Below are 20689 nucleotides of genomic sequence, written 5' to 3' on the forward strand. Positions count from 1 at the left end.
GTCTGCCAAACGTCTTAGTATCTGGCTCGGCAGAATGCTGTAGGTGCTTCACATCAAAGAAGCCCAAATGACAATGACAAATTACCTGGATTAAATGCACTAATTTGAAAATAGATTTATATTAAGAAGCTGCCAAATGTTTTATTACCTGGAAAGAGTAGGCGCCCAATACAAAGAATGTCCAAAAATAGTGTCCGATACTTTGATAATGAGAGTGAAGTGAAAAGTCTGTCAATGCCTAGATTGGCACTATACAAGTTTGAGACTAAAAGAAGTGCGGCAAATGATATATTGACCTCATATCTGAGTGATATGAAATACCTTAATGATAGAGCTATGCTGAATACTTGCCAAACCTATCTGTGCTGAGACAGGATGGAAATTACATCAAACAATATAGTGATTTGATATTCAGGTCTGTCCGACAACCACTGGCCAGGTGACTAAAATATAGGCTGTCCTGGTGCATGGTTATTAGTGTGTATAGATGTATGCTTATGTGCTGAAGAAGTGTGTGTCTTTATATATGTGAGTGTGTGTTGATAATAATACGGCCTCCTGGCCAATGTCAGTCCATTATTCAGCTTTATATCAGCCAACCAATCAAACGGCCTCCCTTCAGGGTCACCACCTAAGCCCATCCAATCAGCTCCTCTTGCCAAACAGGAAGGAAGGTCACCTGATTAGCATAACTAGAAAATCAGCAGGGTCATGCTGACGTGGCAGTTTCTGATGCCATGAGTCAGACCGCACTCAGAGATGGCATTTAGACGAACGTATCGGCGTCAGCCATTCGAAGGATTTCCACCAATAAAATGTCATAAGGAACATTCACAGGACGGTCTCAAGCCTGTTGAGCTGATTCTCATCAGTAGATTTCATTCATTAAGGGCATTCATTTTCTCAATATTTAATAATCTAATTAAGTGTTAAAATAACAGGATATCAGCACTAAATTCTCCAGCCCCAGTGCTCTGCTTTCTATCTGCAGAGATTTTATTATTTCACTTTCCCACTGCTTTTAATATCTTTACTTCTGCCTCCTCAAGGAAAACTGCAGAGGAAAGTACAGTAACACAGCAGTATTGGAGTTGTTCAAGAACCGTTAATGCTTTGGATATTTAATTTTTCCCCCTGTGAAGAAACATTTCTACACTGTGAAATGACGTGAGGAAAAAAATATGTGAACCTTTTGGATTTTCATGGTTTTCTGCTTTAATTTGTCCTAAAATGTGATTAAGTCAAGAGTATTAACAAATATAATGTAATAACACAAACATAGATTCTGATCTTTTATGACTTTATTGAGAATAACCTAATTCTTATTTCTTATTGTTGTTCTTATATATCTTTGACATCACTTTGTAACCCTATTCAGCTTTTTGTAAATCAACAATCAATCTTGATCGTAGGTCCCTCTGAAAACTCCTTTTGGTGAGGTGAGGCTCACATAAGCATATTCTACTTGAGCAAACACAAAGTGTCTCAAGTCCACTCCCTTCTTTTAGGTATGCTAATACCTGTCTCAAGGGTTCACATATTCTTTCCACTAGCACTATGAGGATTTTATAGTTATTCTCAATAAAATAAACAATAAATTATTGTTTTCAGCTGCTAATTCTTATTTTACAATTACAAAGCATTGTTGTTTCCATGCCAAATGTTTTCCACAGATTTTATTTCCTTTCATAAAATTGAAATATATATACATATATTGGTGTTTTGATTTCAGTGAGTGTAGCTCAGCATAAAACTACAATGATCGAACAGCTTTTCATCATATCTTTGGGGAAAATAATATTTCAACACAATTTTGATCACATACAGTTAGCTGCCTATGGAACAAAAGCAAGTGAATCTCATTAAAATAACTCCTTTACTTAGCAGCACATGGGAGACAGACATCACTTTGCGATGTATCTGTCGTGTGTTGTACTAGATACTTGCAGTTTTGTTGTATGATGAAAAGAACAAACTCTTTACAAATTGATTCCCTAGTGTTTATGCACCCAAAAGAATGAATGTGCTAAGAGAGACAGACACCGGTTCCTCGTATACAATGAATGGAATATGTTAGTGTTGTGTAGAGGGAAACAGTTGATGTTAGACAGTACTGCACTAATGGTACAAAGACTAGTCACAGAGGAGGAGATGAGAAAGAGGCTAGAGATGAAAGCACAAGAGATTAAAAGGGACAAGACGGAAACGAGTTGGAAGAACTGAAATAGGACACTGTCCAGCTGCTTGGGTTGCGAAGTGTACTTCAGCATAAAGGCCGCCATTATATAGATTATATAGCACATTTTGATCACTTTAGCAACAGTAATTTTGAATCAGGATGCAAAAATCATAAAATCGAAACTGCCATAACAGCTTGCAGTGCATCATATTGTGCATATGGTTCCTGAATCATTATCTTCTTGAACCTTGGTGAATATACTTTTTCTGCAAGGTGGAACCTGGAATAATTTTTCTTGTCACTCTTAAATGGGAGTAGCATTAATAATAAAACAAGCCCAGATGTGTGTGCTGTAGTGCCTGTCGGTGCGGTAATGATCAGTGTTTTTTGGGTTCAACCTTTAACTCTTCTTTTTAAGAAAGTAAGGTAAATCAATGTTTCTACTCTCTGCTTCATATATTTAATTTGGTGATCAGATGCTATAATCACTGCATTTTATATGTAGGGTAATTACTCAACCGTGTTCGTGATGGTTGGATAGTTTCGCCATTCAGGTGAGGTTGGTAACTTAGTGTGTGTGTGTGTCTGTGTGTGTGTGTGTTTCAGTATCTGTCAGTCAGTTTTCCAGTAGGTCTAGTGATGTTAAATTTAATAAGTCATGCTACAGTAACCACAGCTATTAGATGTCACACACATGTTGCTGCACACACACAGAGCTAGCTTGCTAGCTTTCCTCATTGGTGCATCAATCCAAGGACCATGCACACATGTTATCAGTCAGAATAATGATCATCACACACACGTGTTTATGTTTGGGAGTTTTTATTAAATATGTCCAATATATACCAGAGTGTGACTAAAGTTGATAGGCACTAGGGGACCCACTTTGAAAGTGACTGTGTCTGCAGACAGTAATCTGTACATGGGTTACCTGTTAATGTTTGATATACCAGTTAACAGCATTAACCTTGCATAGGCCTGTTTATGTTTAGTTTGTTTCAAAAGAGAGAGATATACAGTATTAAAGTGACAACACTAAAAACCCCACATTTACTGGTGACACAGCATTAATTTTACTACAAACAAAAAGGTTTGTCTTGAAGATGGAGCAGCAACAGTCTTGGGGTCTTAAAATTAAGATTTGGCTGGGAGTGGGAAATGGTTCATCTTCAGGGGACGCCTCAATATATGTTGAACTTTGCCTAAACAGGACATCTCACTAAGTTCAAGATCTCTTTGCTACTCATTGTCCAAGAGTGTGAAAACTTCTTTACATGTGTTTCCGTGTCTTAGCGTCCCTGTCAACGACAGACAGAGAGAAGTTGTGTTGTAGAAATACTTGGGAGATCAAGTTTATTTGTAGAGCACAATTTCATATGAAAGCAATGTCAATTTAGGTTAATTGGGGCATGATGTTGAGCTGTCAGTGTTTGAGTGGGTTTAAAATGGCAAATTGAGCTGACTGTTGGTAAGCTTTGGAGCAACATGTCTTTATCCCATCAAATACCCACCACTTCTGTATGAATCCCTGCTCTGTCCAGGTTCTTCTCTTCTCTTCTCTTCTCTTCTCTTCTCTTCTCTTCTCTTCTCTTCTCTTCTCTTCTCTTCTCTTCTCTTCTCTTCTCTTCTCTTCTCTTCGTCAAGGTCATGCTTAGAGACTTAGAGAGACAGTAGTCGGTGTGTATGTGGTGAGAGAGAATGAGCGCCGAGGTATCGATCAACACGAAGGCTTTCGGAGAGGACACACTTATTTACTCAGTTCTGTTCGATGGCTATGCCGTCCGATAACCTGAAATCTGAAAACCTTTCCTGTTCTCTCTTTCTGCTGCTTCCCTTAATGGATATTGATTTCATTTAGGATCATACAGTAAGTTTCTATCTATTGCACCAGTTGTGTGTTGCTAACCTCTTCTGCTTCTAAACTCTGTCTTGCTCACAGCCTTTTATGTTGAACCTCTAAGGTAAATCTCTCCAGATGACAGCAGTGTGAGTCTAAGTGCAAGTCTTTGTGTGCGAGTGCAGGTGTGTATCTGTGAGCATGTGTCACAGTGCAGTGCCACTTTAGTAGAGTGACAGTGATGTCAGACACGTAACGATTTTCTATTGGCTGGTGGCCCTTGAGGCCTAACGACCCGTTATTGATCTGACCAATTAGCATTCACACCTTTAATTAATACTGAAGCCTGATGTGCGCAGACGCGAGCACACACACACACACACACACACACACACACACACACAGAGAGGCTTTTAATTAATAGTGAGGAGAGTAGTGGCTGTACGAAGAGATAAGGGAAGAAGAAAGGGAAGAGGCTGGGAGGGAGAGATGGACAAGCAAGACAGAAGAGAAGGGTCAGTTGAAGAGAGAGGAAGTCAGATCAGGACCCTGACTTAAATCTGCACAGCCTCTTAATACAAGGACTAATGGTGTGTTAGAGCTTAATGGTGCTGAATTCAAACAAGATTAGTATATTAAGATAGATAAAGCAATACAAGGCATTTTCTAGCAAGTGTATCAAGATCATAACTGCAAAAAATCCAGTGGCATAACTTTAATATAAGTATCACTGACAATTAGCTTTTTAAAGTCAGATGAAATGATAGCAGATAGCTCTCTGCTAGATTCTACAAACATTGGTCTAAGCAGACAAATTAACCAAGGTTCTTCTTACTGGAAACAAAGAACCATTAGAGGAAGAGCACGTCTGGTATTTAGATTTTTCTTCTTGTTTGTATGTGCCGTGTGTGTTCTGGAGTTCTGTTGGCGAGATGTCTTCAGAGAGAAATCTAATGGTTTATCGAACCACGTCTGAGAGACACATTGATCACCACATCAAGGAGCTATAACCACAGGGACACGTGGACACAAAGGCACAGAAAACACACATTTATCCTTGTACATACACATGCAATGACACGCATGTGCACACAGGCACTAGAGCATGTGAGCACGCCAGTGACGTGAAGGTAGAGGGCTTTTAATTGACTTCCAAAAGTTCCTTTTGTGAGCAGTCACACTCTAATTATCGACTCACTGAGATACATACAGGGACATTTTAAGACTAGAAAGACTAAAACCTAAGTACCAACATTTATATTTATGCTTACTACGTTTCAAATGCAGGCTGCTCTGTTCACTGCACAGCACACAGGTGAAACTGTGTACTTATTAGTAGCATTGATTAACTTATTTTGCACGCACAGTGGTCCACAATTAATGATGTCTATTTGACACCGAGTTGACCAGTATCATAAAATGGCAGGGAGCAAGTAAGGGATCAATTTTAAATTGAACAGCAGTGGTCCAAAAAACATTTAGCTAATATAACACAAACACCAGTATTTGCTGGGTGAATTAGTTTAGCAGACAGCTGCTCCAGCGATTTCACAACAGTGGTCAGCTTTGATTGTCAAATAAGCCGATTCTGGCTCAAAGACTTCAGTGTCAAGTGCCATCGATATACTTTACGTTATCAACAGCATGGACACCATGTTTCTTAAAGCCCCTGCGTACACGTTTAAATAATCATTGTTCTCACAGATCAAGGCACTACTAAGGCAATCCTCCAAACTGCTTTTATCTTTAGGGAGAGTGTTGAGTATGTTCGTTTGATTCTCTTTATTGTGGAGCGCATTAAACACAGAGACAGATTAGTGATCTGCTGCTCGGACTCCATAATATTTGATTTATAGAAGCAACAATTGTTAGCATCTCAGTTGTGTGTGTATTGTTAAATCCTCATAGCTGTCAAATGATCTAATAAATGGAGCAACAGGTGCTGTATCTTAAAGCACTTTATTGTTTCAGCATTAAATTCTTCCTCAGAATCTTTCTCTGACATACAGTACACACCTTGTGCTGCCAATTTTGTCCCTGTTTCCTCTATTAATGTTGTCACACTGTCTTAGAATTACAGCATCAATAAGCAGCTACCAACAAAAGTGGCTTCTGTGTGTTGTTGTGTCAGTGTGTGTGGCCTGTTAGTGCAGTTATTTCACATCCTTGATTCTGTATTATTAATACAGAGAAGACAGAACAAACAAACCATTTAGCAACTGGTTGAATGTTGATTCCACCTCGTCCCCTAACATCAGTGAAAAGCTAATACAGTGTGGCTAAGTTATGGTTATCTTGGTTGGTTTGACAGCTTCAGTGGTTGGCTGTGCATATGGAAAGATAGGATAACTTTATATTTAGAAGCCAAAAGTAAGACAGACCCTAAACTCAGGCACTCGGCGTGATAGTTTCATGCATGATTTATACTGTACATCCACCAATTGGAGTCCTGTACTGTGCACCTTTAACCTGACTACACACAAAAGTCATTATTCCCTGTAATCCTTCATCAGAATGTGGAAAAGGAGTCTCCAGTTTTATTGCAAGTTAAGAATGACCTCTCTACACACTACATTTAATAGATCGGTGGTCATGCACATTTGTATTTTGATTTGACCCCGTGTTGCTACACTTGCTGTCCGAGTTATGACCAAGTATGGCACCTGGCTCAGTCCCTTAGAAGCCTACTAAACAAGAAATGTACTGGTAGCTGGTAGCTGGTGCTACTGAAGCATGATTAAAGCAGAGACGTTGTGCCAACATCATCAAGCTGTCGGTTTTAACAAAATGCAGAGTTGCTGTGGAGCATTTTTGAAACTTTGAATGGTAAGTGGTCATGTAATCGCACATGAAGTGGATGATTAATGTGTAAACGGAACTAATATAAAGCCAACTTTTCTAAATTACTGCTTTTTTTCCTGTAATCTGCAGAGGTGGAACATGGTCATTATCTTCTCACACATACTGTAGAGGTGTACTGTTTTTAGGTACTCAGGTTTAAATGAGGCATTTTCTTGGCTAAAAGTTTAGTATTTATATTTTAAAAGTGAAGTTTATTCATTGCTGAACAAAACCCTAAAGTAGTAAAGATAATCAGGAAATATTATCATGTCACAAGGAGCAATCATATTGTACATATTTTTGCAGTTGTGTAAGATGTACTTTAGTTCTTATTAAAACAAAGTTGAATTTTTAAGAAAAAAGTTGTGTTGCAGGTGCTTCTGTCATGCTCTGTCACAGGGATCTGACTCCAGGGAATTTGTCTGTGGAATGAATTGAATTGACTCTGCAATCTTACCCCCTGCTGTTCTTATTGGACTGCAAATGGTGACAAGAGGAGGCCAGAAGTGAGGGTGCTTGTTGTAATACTTTTGTTATTGCAGCCTTGCCAGCTGTCTTGTTATGAAGCAGTTTGTCATGAAGAACCAGTAGTGGAGGAGTAAAGCAGAAGCTACAGTAGTTTTAACACACTTATGTTCTGTTGTTTGAAATTGATTTTAGTTTTCCATCTCTTAACCATTGTTGTGTGACCATAAAGAGTGTGCGCAGATGTATATGAATATGTGTTTGTGCATCATGTCACTGCACCTGGGAGAAGAGGATTGCGCTTCTTCCATCTGTACTTCCTTCCCATCCATCTTCTATTTTGCTCGGCACCATTCTTAGTAATGGTATTTTCAGTGACAGTTTATATTTTATGCAGTTAATGCGCTTGTGGAAGAAGGTGTCACAATTTTCAAATGGTAGATATCTCATCTTGGTATTAGTCTCATCATAGCAAAAAATAACACAGCCATGTAGAATAATTCTTATTATTCTATTTGTGACTGTCGAGCTGTCTGAGTTAGAATTGGAGGAAATTGCCTTAATCCTAGTATGAGTGACAGTTGCTTGACAGCACTGTTGTAACGTTCTAACAATGGAGGAGTTATTTCAGACAAAAATCCACTGTCAATATTAAAATATAGATGGATGTCATATACATGTGTAAAGTGGGCCCATAAATTCTTAAAACTTCTTGTTTCTATGTATTGAAAACGGCACTGTAACCTTTAAAACTTGAACTTGAGCTGAACTTTTCTCGAAGTTTTTATCTTAGTAAGTAAAGTTCAGACAATATAATGCACATGTGTTGGAAACACGTACAACAATAAATAAGTTTACTGCGTGTTAGACACTAGACTGCATATTCACTCCAAAATTCAAAAGCTTTTTCTAATCAAAGAGGGAAGTGAGATATAGGTGTATATTTGTATCAATTATATATCTACAAATATCGACATCAAAAATCTGGCTGAGCTTGATTAGCAAAAGGTTTGATGGCAGGCCACAGAACTGATGTACAACTCGTGTCATAAAGTATCATTAACGTAACGATTAAAATTGTTTTACGACACAAGTACTTCATGAGGTGATACAAAAAGAGTTGGTCAAAGTTTTGAATGTAATGACATGTCAGGCAGCTGACTTAGAAGTTGACAGCCAGTGAACCTCTTATAGATCTCTGTGCCCCAGAACGTATATCCATTTATTACAGGCCTCAGGACTCATTTGTCAGCTCTGTTACAATCCTTATATACCTTGTATCTTCTACAGGAAATGTCTTGAAAACAATTTGTGAAAAATCTTTTTTCAGGTGTGGTTAATGGAAATTCATGGACAGGGTTTCTTTTAGCAAATTCTGTGGTTCAGCATCAATTCTGTTGCGGTACAAAACTTCATTTTTTATAGAAGTGACTGCTGACGGAGGTGTAAAACCTCTAAACTCATTGAATCATCTCTCTCTGTCTCTGCATCTCTTTCCTATTTCTATCTTTCTCTCCGTCTTTTTCCTCTGTCTTCGTTGTCCTTCACTCCCCCTCTCCAATCCTCCAGTCTGCAGTGTCATCCGTCTCACTAAAACTCTGAAAGCATGGCAGCATTTTCTTTTTTTTTTTTATCTAGCACTTTGCTCTTGATTTTTACCCACTACTCACTTATTTTCTACCATCTCACTTCTTTCTTCTACATCTTCTTCTTCTTCTGTTCCTGTCTGTTCCTGGGTTGAGGTGTAATTGCTTATCTAGGGAGAAATAAAAGTCAGGTAAATGGTTGCATATGTGTGTGTGTGTGCACATGCTAAAAAGAGTATCTGTATGCTGGTGTCAGGCCTGTACATAGACCTTTGTATGCCAATACAGTGTGTGTGCATGACAAATGCAGATAGTTATACAGATGGGCCATAAAAGCAGCAGCTTGTAATGAAGCAACTGAGACTGAAATCATGGTTATGGTAAACTGGGGAAAAGCAGTGATAGGGATAGAGAGGCAGAGATAGACAGATAAAAAGAAAGTAAGAAGGAGAAAGAAGTGGTGGATAGAGAGAATAAATAAGAGAGGGCAGGCAGCAATAAACCATGAAAAGGAGTATGGTGTAGCCACTGGCTACTGAATAAAGTAGTGTAATAAAACTATGTGATGTTCACAATAAACTAGGCAGAGAAAGTAAGGTAGAATAGTGGGATGGATAGGGGTGATACAGTGGGAAGGATGGAAAAGAAGAAAGATGAAGAGGAAGAAGCAAGGAGCTGGCATGTCATCAAAGTTCTTAGTTGAGGAGGAGTGTGACGGGAGGAGACACTGAGGGAACGGGGCGAGAGATTAGAAAACAGGGAATATGGGAATTAAAGATAAAAAACAAGGGCCTGAAGAAGCCAAAACAGATGGATAAAAGGAGGCAGAAAGAGATAAAAGAGCGAAAATGAACCATAGAAAACCACAAAACTTAGAAGATGGCTGATAGGAAAAAGGTAGAATGGGTGAAGAAGAGAGAGAAGTTTTTTTCCGGTAGCATGTAAATGTAAATTTATATATGTATGTATGTGATCTGATCTTCAAGAGTATTAACAAATATAATGTGCCTAAAATAATAAAACCAAAAAATCTTAATTTTTATATCTTTTGAAGAACCATAAAAACCTCATTGTGGGAAGTATGTGAACCCTTAGAAGCGATAACTGAATGTTTATTGCTTCTAATGTTTACTGGCTGATGCAGCAAAGCAGGCCCAAATCATGATGTTTCCTCCACCATACGAATGGGTTATGTGTTTAGGATGATATGCAGTGACCTTTCTGCCAGATGTAGTGTTGTGTGTTTTTTCCAAATAGTTCAGTCTTAGTTTCATCAGTCCACAAAACATTTTGCCAATACTGCTGTGGAGTGTCAAACTTCAGGCATGCAGCAATGTTGTTTTTAGTAAGCAATGTCCTTCTTCGTGGCGTTCTGCCATAGACACCCTGCTAGTTCAGTGTTTTACTTAATGTAGACTCATGAACATGAATGTTTGCCAGTTTCAATGATGCCTTCAAATCTTAAGCTTTCACTGATGAGTGTTCATTTTTGTAGGTCATTATTTTAAGGGTTATTATGGTTGTTCTCAATAAAGACATAAAAGATCAGATTTTTTTTTGTTTTATTACAGATTAGATTTTATATAGTAATACTGTAGACATTTATATAGATACAGATTATTTTTGTTATTATTCTTGACATAGATCAGATCACATTTTATAACATATGCAGAAATCCATGAAATTCCAAAAGGTTCACATACTTTTTCTTGCCACTGTATGTGTTGGTGAAAGTAATGTGCGTCTGATAGGACACTGAACAACAAACATCCCGACACTGAGTGGGGCCACACTGACTGGCAAAATCAATAGGCCAACAGGTCGCAACCTGACAGCCAATTACAATACAGCACAGGGGGTCGCCACAGTGATGGATGACCCAGGTTTTGTGTGGGTGTGTACACGTGTATGTGCATCCATGTTGAAGTGCGTTGTGTCGTTGTACGTTTCCTAACTATTTGTCTGTGTGGAGAAAAGGAGGATGGGACTTGAGGATGGTCTTTTCCGGGTCTTTAGCAAAAAGATTTCCCCCCCAGTAAATGATGTCCATGCATTGATGAGCATTAATAAACCCTCTAAGGAAAACCTTAAACAGAACACTTTCATCAGGAAATTAAAGCATGTGAGGGATGCTTGTTTTTTGTTTTTTTTTCTGCAATAGAAACAAAACTTATTTCTGTTACTAAAGTATTTCTGGTTTAGTTGTATATTGTATTCATCTATATTTTTAGTTGGCTGCTGGCTGTAGTTTAGACCTCATCGCATTCAAAATGAATTCAAGTTTATTTTAAAGCCACCTGAAAGACCGTGGTGTGTGTGTGTGTGCGCGTGTGTCCACTGAGAGTTGCAAAACGTCCACATAGTCCTTGGAGTAATCACCAGCACTGTAGCTACAGTGTGAGTGGAGTGTATTTGAAAAGGTATGCCAATAAAATTAAAGCATAAATGAATCAGGCACCCAATCAAAGAATCACTTTGAGAGATTGGTTCATTTGCTGACATCAAATCCTGTCTAACCATTGTCTGCTTTGTGAATGATGATTACACACTTTTATTATTACCGTGGAACGAGTCTCCTGGAGCTGCACTCTGGATTTATATGTTAGGATTATTGTACATAACTTCCATTTTAAGAAGTAGTAGTGCTCTATCTTCATCTCTCATTTGGGATCATACTGAGCATGGTCTTACTCACCACCACTGGCCCTTCCTTTCTTCATCTCCCTTTCTTCCTTGAACGTTCTCCTTTCTCTCGCTCCATCTGTCCAAGTAGTTTCATGGTTCTGTTTTTCACATAGGAATTCCAATCTCCGTCTCTTGCTTTCTTTACCACCACCTTTCTGTCTCTCTGTGTTCTTGCCTCCTTGTTCAAGGCAGCTGTTTCTCTCTCACCACACCCCACACCCCTCTCCCCACCTCCCCCATCTGTCTGAATAGTTTCATAGTTGTATCAATCAAGTTCAAACAATAAGACCAGAGTTGGTCCCTGTTCTCCCATCTACTTCCTGGTTTATGGCTTATAATGCCCCTTCTCCCCCTCTTTTCTCTCCCTCTCTCTCTGTGTTTGTGTGAGTGAATCTTTATGGACACATATGTCTTAGGCAGAAGACTGTAAATATGCTGCCTATAGAAAGAATAATGTGATTAACTATAAACCCTTTCACATTGCCTCACTTTTTTATTTGAGTTTGCCTACGTCTATAAGCTTACCATCCTGACAATACTGTATGTGTGCAGCAGGTAAGACTTTAGAACAGTTTGTTGTAAATATATATGTACATGTAATGTAGCATGAACTGAACTGGTGAATTGTTTGGTTATGTGACAACTGATTTAGGAGAAATACACAGTTAAACATTTTTAGCATGATGAACTCAAAGCTGAGATTGAAATAACTAATTCCTTCTTCCATTTTCTTCCTTTGCAGAACTCCACAGTACATCTTGTGGAAACCCAGGTGTCCCGCCCAAAGCAGTACTAAGTGGTGGTGTCCGTTTTGCTGTGGGGGATCGTGTGCGGTACAGTTGTGTTCCTGGTTACGTCTTAGATGGCCATGCCACACTCACGTGCATCACCAATGCTGGAAACACTGCTGTCTGGGACTTTCCTGCTCCAATTTGCCGAGGTACGGATGACTAAATCTGTTTGTGCATGTGGACGACTGTATATAAATAGGGCTGGGTGATATTAACAGGCTGGAAAATTATTGCAATAAAAATTCGGTGAGACACGTGTTGCTTAAGTTAAACTGTTATATAACTGCGTGCATCCCTCAGGTCTAACACACATGTTGGCGTTCCCTAATAGTACTGATTGAATATGTTTATAATTATTCACATTGATCAATATGAACACATATATTATGATAATATTTTTATCACCCAGCCCTAAAATGAAGAGTTTTATTCTGCAGCGATGATTCAAATAAAAAATCTAAAATATATTATTATAATGATTTACAGTTATATAATAATTGTTTGGACTTTTAGCCAAAGACAAACAATGGCAACAGAAATTACAACAGTTTTACAAATCCTATTAAATATTTTAGACATACTAATCTCCATGTAATGTTTTTCAAAAGTAAGTTACAGTATATTAAATGTTGGATCAAAACTCTTCATGTAATCTAAAGTATGTGTATATACAGTACGGTGTATGTCTGTGAGAGAGACAGACAGACTGTGCACGCATGTGTGTGTGTGTGTGTGTGTGTGTGGGTGTGTGTGAGAGACAGAGAGACAGACAGTGGGGCGGGCAATGCAATATTGCCCATGTGTAGCATGTCTGTACACATTTTATTATGTGTGTAGGGGAAAGGCAAATATGTGAAGTGTGATGTAGGCTGTTTTTGAATTATAGGCTAGATGTACATGTCCATGCCACACCCTTTTTTTACACATCTGTACTAACATCTCTGATGTAGTGTAAGTGTGTGTGCACATAGACTACATGTTGGTGTTCATTTCTTCCAGAGCAGTTTTCCTACTATTTGGCCGAGTTGGATTAATATAACTGGGGACGACAAAATCATAGGAACACAATCATCAGTATAATGTAATGCCATTCTGCAGCCTGCACAAACTACATCTTTCAGAATAATTTCACATTTGAATCAACACCTGTGTGGAAACCTAACATAAAGATGTTCAATATTAATAACTGACAAAATTAATAATAATTAATTTGCCTAATGTGGTTTAAAAATGCATACCACATACACCAGATAATCAAATAGCAGAAGCAAAATATATAATGTATACTAATATATATAATATATTCCCATTTCCTATAGTTAAAACAAACATTTTAGATCATGATTAAATTACAGTTCCCAAAAGCATTTTGATATATTTATAGAATTATAGTTTGGTGTGTGCGTTTGGATGAGTGAGCGATCAAGGGATGGCTATCCATCATTACAGCCATGTAGCCACTTAGTCTAGAGAAATAGCTGGCATTGACAGCCTAATTTGTCACTTGTCATGGTATTTTATCCTTCTCTCTTTGTGATGGTAGAATGTTGGCTTGGAGAATTGGACCAGCTTAGTCATATGATCCAGCTGATGCTTTAAAACTGGGGGTGTTCGCAAATGAGGGACACCAACAGGGACGTGAGGGGCCAGATGGCAGCTTTAACGGCATGTTCCTGATCACAATATGGTCATGAGTGACCATGCCTCGAAGCTTTAGAATATTAGAGGTGAAATAATTTGAAGCTGCACCTCCTAAACTTCTGCTGTAAGGCTATGTGTTGTAATAGGTTAATACATTACCAGGTAAAGATGCTGTACTGTTATTCCAGTGACTCTCATGTGACTGTCAAGTGACATCAATGACCTGAACTTGCAAAGACTTTGATTCAGTTAAGGGATTGAACTTTGCCACTCTACCGGAATGCATTCAGGTTGCAGATCTGATAAGTTACCCATAGTCAGTCATCCAGAAGAGCAGCATCCCCTAATACACTGGAGAAGGCACTTTAACTTCTTAGAAAAACTCAAACAACAAGCTCCCAGGAGAGGGTTGGGGCAGATTCCCAGTATTGAAGTTGGGGGATTATCAGTTTATGGTATGTGCACTCCTTAGTGATGCAAGCACTGATAAAAGAGATAACTGCCAGCTGCTACAATGAAAGAGAGCAATTAATTGCTTACAATCATTGGAAACACACAAGGTGCATCACTGTATTATCAACTTAAGGTCTGCTGGAGGGACTAAGTTGCTCTATTCTCCCACAGTGCCCAGGCTAACTCTCTGCAGCTTCGGTTTGGAGGACTCTGTCGTTAAGGTTCAAGGACACACACTGAAAGCATTCATGTGTGTGATGGCAGTGGACAGGGTAAAGTGACAACAGAAGGATCCCAGCATTATCAAACAAACAGAACTCAATCAAGACCAGGCACTTTTTTGGGGGGTGCACAGTAGTAGATTGATTTGGATACACTGGGTACTGAATGGTGGTCACTGATTCAGACATATGGGCGTCACCGAGCAAGAATGAAGCCATTAATCTGACGCAGATGAACTCTTTTCATAAAGGTGTACAGAGCCATATTGTATAACCAGCCCTAAGAAATAGGGAATGCAGTTTCTCTCCTCAAGAGAATACTTATCTAAATAAGTTATCGTAATGTTTTTTTTCCTCCTTTTTATAAATAATGTAAGGAGCAATTCTCACTAAACTGAGCAAAGGACTGCTGATTCACATCACTGGTGCTGCTGCACTGTCACAGGATCTTGGCTCGTCTGAAACCGGTCAGCTTACTAATGTAGAGAGAAGTCCTTATAAAAAGGCTGGTGACAAGGCGACATCAGAGGGGGAGGGTGGTTGAGAGGGACGTGGGGAAGCGGGGGAAATGGCAGTCCTGGATTAGCAATGTCCCTGTCACTCTGTCAGTAAGGCTAAGAGGAGCTAAGCTACTAATACGTTCACACCATCTCAGAAACACACACACACACACACACACACACAAACACACACACACACACACAACTATTGGCACCATCCCCTGAGATACACACATGCACGCAGAGTTGACTTGAGTGTTTTTGCTTGTATGTGTGTTTGTGTGTGAGGGGTGACGGCTGGAGGCATTCATACCAGCTGTAATAGCTTTCCATCAGTTATTCAGCCATGCAATCAAATGAGTGGAAATGCAATGCTTTTAGCAATATCAAACGTAATCTCTCTCTCTTTCTCTGGTCTGTTAGTGATGTTGCCCCTATATTCTCACAGATATATGTACAGAACACGAGCACACACCCTGCTCTAATTATTATCCATTAATTCTCTAGAGAATTTATAAGAAAAGTACTCACTTTCTCAAAATAGTAAGATTGATATAAATTTAGTACATTTAGAACCACAGCATGCTACAGGTGAAGTCTCTAGACTGCATTTTGCTCTACTATTGAGCAGTTTTGAGTATATTCTGTGGTGCTCATATATTTAGTGTTAGTGTTAATGATAATTGTTAATTTGCATTTTGAAATATACAGCCATAGGCAAGGCAGTTGTTTAGCTGGTACAGCAGTCATTCATGAACCCAAGGACGGGAAGATTGATGCCTGGTTCCACATGGCCACATGCCTCAGTGTCCTAGGACAAGACACTGAAACGCAATAGCAGTGCCATTATCTGTGCACAGCTGTCCAACAGCAGTTTCCCCAGTGGAGATCAATAAAGTCGTTCAAATTAATTTCGATTTAAAAAAAAACAAGTTACTGAGAAATCACATTGCAAATTGGTACATTGGTTCAAGTTAGCTGAAAAGATAAAGTCAAATGAAAAAGCTATAATTCTGCCTACTTTTCCTCACACAACGATGCACTGTGGGGCCGACACCTCTCATTCATGACCAGCATTTATTTTTTCCCATTCTTGCCCATTTCCAACACAATATGCTCCTTTTAATTTTGTGGTGACTGATTATTATTGGTCCAGCCATCAAGTAGGTAAGCTAACACAACAACATTACCTACTACCTGTTTGTATCAAATAGCCTTATCTGATTCTTAGTGTTTAACTGAACATAACAGAGTTTAGAAACAGAGTGATGGAGAGTGCACAGGAGCTATTAATAATAATAATAATAATAATAATGATAATGATAATGGAGCTAATAGTTGTGCATTTTGCAGCACACATGGACTTAAAGGTGACAGTAATGGTAATGGATTATAAATGTCTTTTTTCGCCATGCAGAGAACAGGAAGTTGGCTAACATAGTAAGATCAGCAGAACTTTGTTCAGGACTGTTTATTTAGAGGTCTAGAAAACATTGAATTAGGCTAGTGTCAGATGAGTGCTATTTCAGCACACTTTCGTTGGACCCAGACCACGGGTACATGTATAGTAACAGATAAACATACTACACAGCTACAGTATGTCGCACTAATGCAATGGAAAAAGGTAAATTAACCACATTATAAATGAAAAAAGCATTTACAATATACTTTAGATGTGCTATGAAGAATATTATCTGTGCAAAGCTCTAAGTGCATCTGTTTGTGCATGTTTTGCATGAGTGTCAGCATGTGTGCTTTGATTAAGTTAGTGCAGAATTATTTACAGGGCAGAAATATCCTTCAGCATTCAGTGCATCCATATTCACACAAATACACACAAACACATAAGCATAATTGGCCTTGAGAAAATTTAATCATGATCTCACAGATACAGAATATGCTTATAAATATTCATGTTTTTTTGTCAATGTGTGTGTGTGTGTGTGCATGAAGTGTGTGTAGTGGGGGTGGTCTGAGTAAAAGAAAGCAAGACAGAGATAAAGCAAGACATTGCATCCGTGAATGTAGCGTGCATATCTGTGATGCAAGGACGAGAGATCAAGCTGAACATTTTGGGATATAAGTGAAACTATGATTTCTAATTTAATCTAGTTTATGTTTATGTATGGAAAGGTACAGTGCTATGCTGTGAGTATACTGTAAAGACAAATTAATTTCTGACAACTGTATCTTCAAGTAACAAACACACCATTCAGAGGAGAGAGGGACAAAAGTTGTGAGAGAGAGAGAGAGAGTGTCTGTAAACACACAATGAGTGAGAGAGACTGGGCCACATAAAAGAGGACAAGAGGTGGGGTGGAGAGAGAATAGAAAGAGCTACAGGAAGACCAAGCAGAGAGGGTTGCTGTTGGAATAGAAAAAGTAATATTGTGCAGCAAAAAAAAAAAAAAAAATTGAAATTAGACCGGCTGAGAAACGGAAATGAAATGTTTGTGTGTGTGTGTGTGTGAGAGAGAGATTGTTAAATATGCATGTGGAGTCAGCATAACACGACGGTGGCTGCAGCTGCTGCTGCTGCTGCTGCTGCTGCTGCTGCTGCTGCATGGGTGCATGTGTTTGTGTGTTCACAGGAGAATGCACATTATTGGTTGAATTCATATTACTAATTCTGCTGCAGTCTGAAAGCCAACACCTGTTTTTTTTGTTTTTTTTTTTTCTTCTTTTGAGCAACATCACTGCAGTCACACTGCATCCCAAACAAAAGCTGCGCTGTGGCAGAATGTGGTTTCAGCTTTCGTAATTGTTTGTGTGTTCAGACAAAACGCGACGTTAATTCTACGAGTGTGTGTAGAACACAGGAAATGGACGAGTGGAAGCAAACTGATGTGGATTGAGATGACAATGCAGTTGTAGTTTGAAAATGTTTTAACTTCTGAAAACTCATGAACATTAACTTGAAAGTAGGAGATGGGAGTGTAGAAGTGTAGAAAAATAAGACAAACTATTATGATACCTAGTTTTCATATTAGTCACACTATATACAGTACTGTCACACAAACACAGACACACCACACACACAGCCAGGTGTGTGTTTTCAGCTAGCTACGTGGTGATGTATTGTTTGTGCTTTTGCTGCATTGGCTGTTTGTACTGAATACAATTTGCACAAATAAAGCGAGCCCAAAATCACTTCATGTTCATGTTAAAGCTTTGTGAGTTATTCACTAGAGGATGAAGCTGATGGAGCCTTACTAGTGCGGTAGTTTAAAATCTTAATTTAAAAAAGATATATTTACTTAGCACTTAGCCAGTGTTATCTTTAAATTCACTGCACTCTAAACATGTAGTGTCCTTAATTTATTATAAAATAATGATTATTATTATGAATAAATATAAGAATAATGTAATGCTAATGTCATTGTATCTATCCATTCTAGCATAACAAAGAAATAACACAATGCACAAAAGTTGTAACCTTTATGAAGATTGTAAATGTAAAAGAGTTTTGCAACATGCTGTGTATGATGAAAACTCCTCCTACTTCTCTATTAATGCAAGCATTCTGGTGACAGTTTCGGTGACTCATGTGTGGCACTAACATAATGGACAAGATGGCCTTTTATGTGTAATTGCATTATCCAGGGGCACGATGTAGATAATTCCTCCATGTTATTATTGTTATTGTTTTGCAGCAGTAATATTAAAGATGGCATTTTTAATGTGGTTTACAGTATGACAGTATTGTGGTGGGGACAAAGTCCAAACAGTCAAAGTGATTTTATAACACACACACACACACACACAAAATAGTTCAAAGCTAATACAACACAAAGCAGATTCACTCAGAACCTAGACAGTGATGAACATGAATGACAGGCCTAAAATATTTGAAAGGTGTTCATATGTCGTATAGTGTCGACATGTAGATACCAGGTAGATGCTTAACTTGTGGGTGTGGCTGTGTGTGTGTGACTGCTTCACAGTGTGTACAACCGTCTGGGTCTAATATCTGTGTTTTTGTTAGAGAGATAATGTATTCCACAAAACACCCACAGCCACACACGATAGTTCAAGCTGTGGAATTTACCATTTTCTATTCTCCTTCTTCTTTATTTCCTGTTTCAGTCTGTGCAATCTGATTCCAAGCATTAGATATCCACGCAAAGACGAGGATAGAGGGACGACAGTGTCAATTTGACATAGCATCTATGTTTTATGTACATGTGTGACTGTATGTCTGTCAAGTAGTACGAACTAGTTCAGGGGAATGGATGGATCAGGTCAAGTTGAAACACCTATATATAGTATCTTCACTCGGGGCACGTACACGCTGCCTCTTGTCGTGCTGGAGATTCGCGCTGTGCTATCATACTGTTTTCTACCTGACTGTTTTTTTGCATGTGCACATGGCTGTCTCCAGTTTGGCAGCTTGCACATTTCTGTACTTCTGAGTGAGGCTCGGAGTGATCAAGTGAATTACTCATGAACTTAAATCGAACCATCCATCCATTATCTATACCCCTTATCCTGTTAAGGGGTTGCCGTGAGCCTGGAGCCGGTCCCAGCTGTTACTGGAAGAGAGACAGCGTACACTCTGGACAGATCAACCATCTATCACAGGGCTGACACATAAAGACAGACGATCATTTGCACTCACCCTCGCACCCATGGGCAATTCAGAGTCACAAATTAGCTTAGCCTCATGATTTTGATTGTTGGAGGAAACCCATGCAAGCACCGGGAGAATATGCAAACTCAGCACAGAAGTGCTAGTCAAGGTGTGCTAGGACAAGACACCGAAAATCTGTAGTAGCGCCGATATGTACAGACTGGCAGCTGTCCAATCACATCAATAAAGTTTATCATTATTGACATCCTTTTTTTTTTTTGACAACCTGGCACTTTATTTTTCCTCATCACTTCAACAATTCTAATAGCTTTGCACACGGTATTTAAGTCTTTGACCCGAGCAAGTTTGCTTCCTTTCCTCTCTCTCCTCTCTCTGTCCCTTTCTTACACACACACACACACACACAAACACACACAACTCCTCCAGCTTCTCCATGGTCTAATTATTACCTTGTTAATGGTTCCCTGTGGATGTAAGGCTCTGCTGATTCAAGCAGCTGGAGACACATACACACCGCAGACACTGTATACAGTACCGTGCATGCCCAGGTAGGGAGAAAGGTAATCCAGGACCATATGTTCCCACCAGGACAAAGAAATTGACACATTTAATAATGTAATATCCTGCCCTACCTTATGCCACACACATACCGATACACTGCAGTAGAATTACTGAAACACCAAACTACACAATACTAAATTCTCCAGCGTCTGTATTATGCTCTTATTTCAGAACTAGCTTTTAATTTCAACTTTGAACTTTAACTTTGCCAAAAACGAAACAGAGCTCTCCGCAGCTCAGATGAATTGCTGTTGACTCCCCCCAAAAGAATATGTAGATGTGAAAACAAGAAATATATAGCATTTTTTTGTTGTTTTATTTATAGTGTAGTGTAGTGT

At 38.9% G+C, this 20689-nt stretch overlaps 1 protein-coding gene across 1 annotated transcript in view; it reads left to right on the forward strand.

Annotated features, from left to right (window-relative positions):
- Window positions 1-20689, forward strand: part of csmd3b (CUB and Sushi multiple domains 3b) — a 274055-nt gene that overhangs the window by 91349 nt on the left and 162017 nt on the right. The window contains exon 4 of the mRNA XM_026349411.1: window positions 12336-12533. Within this exon, the coding sequence (XP_026205196.1) occupies window positions 12336-12533 (198 nt within the window). The remainder of the gene's footprint in view (window positions 1-12335; window positions 12534-20689) is intronic.

Source organism: Anabas testudineus, chromosome 11 (assembly GCF_900324465.2).
Source record: "Anabas testudineus chromosome 11, fAnaTes1.2, whole genome shotgun sequence".
In the NCBI taxonomy this organism is placed as follows: Eukaryota; Metazoa; Chordata; class Actinopteri; order Anabantiformes; family Anabantidae; genus Anabas; species Anabas testudineus.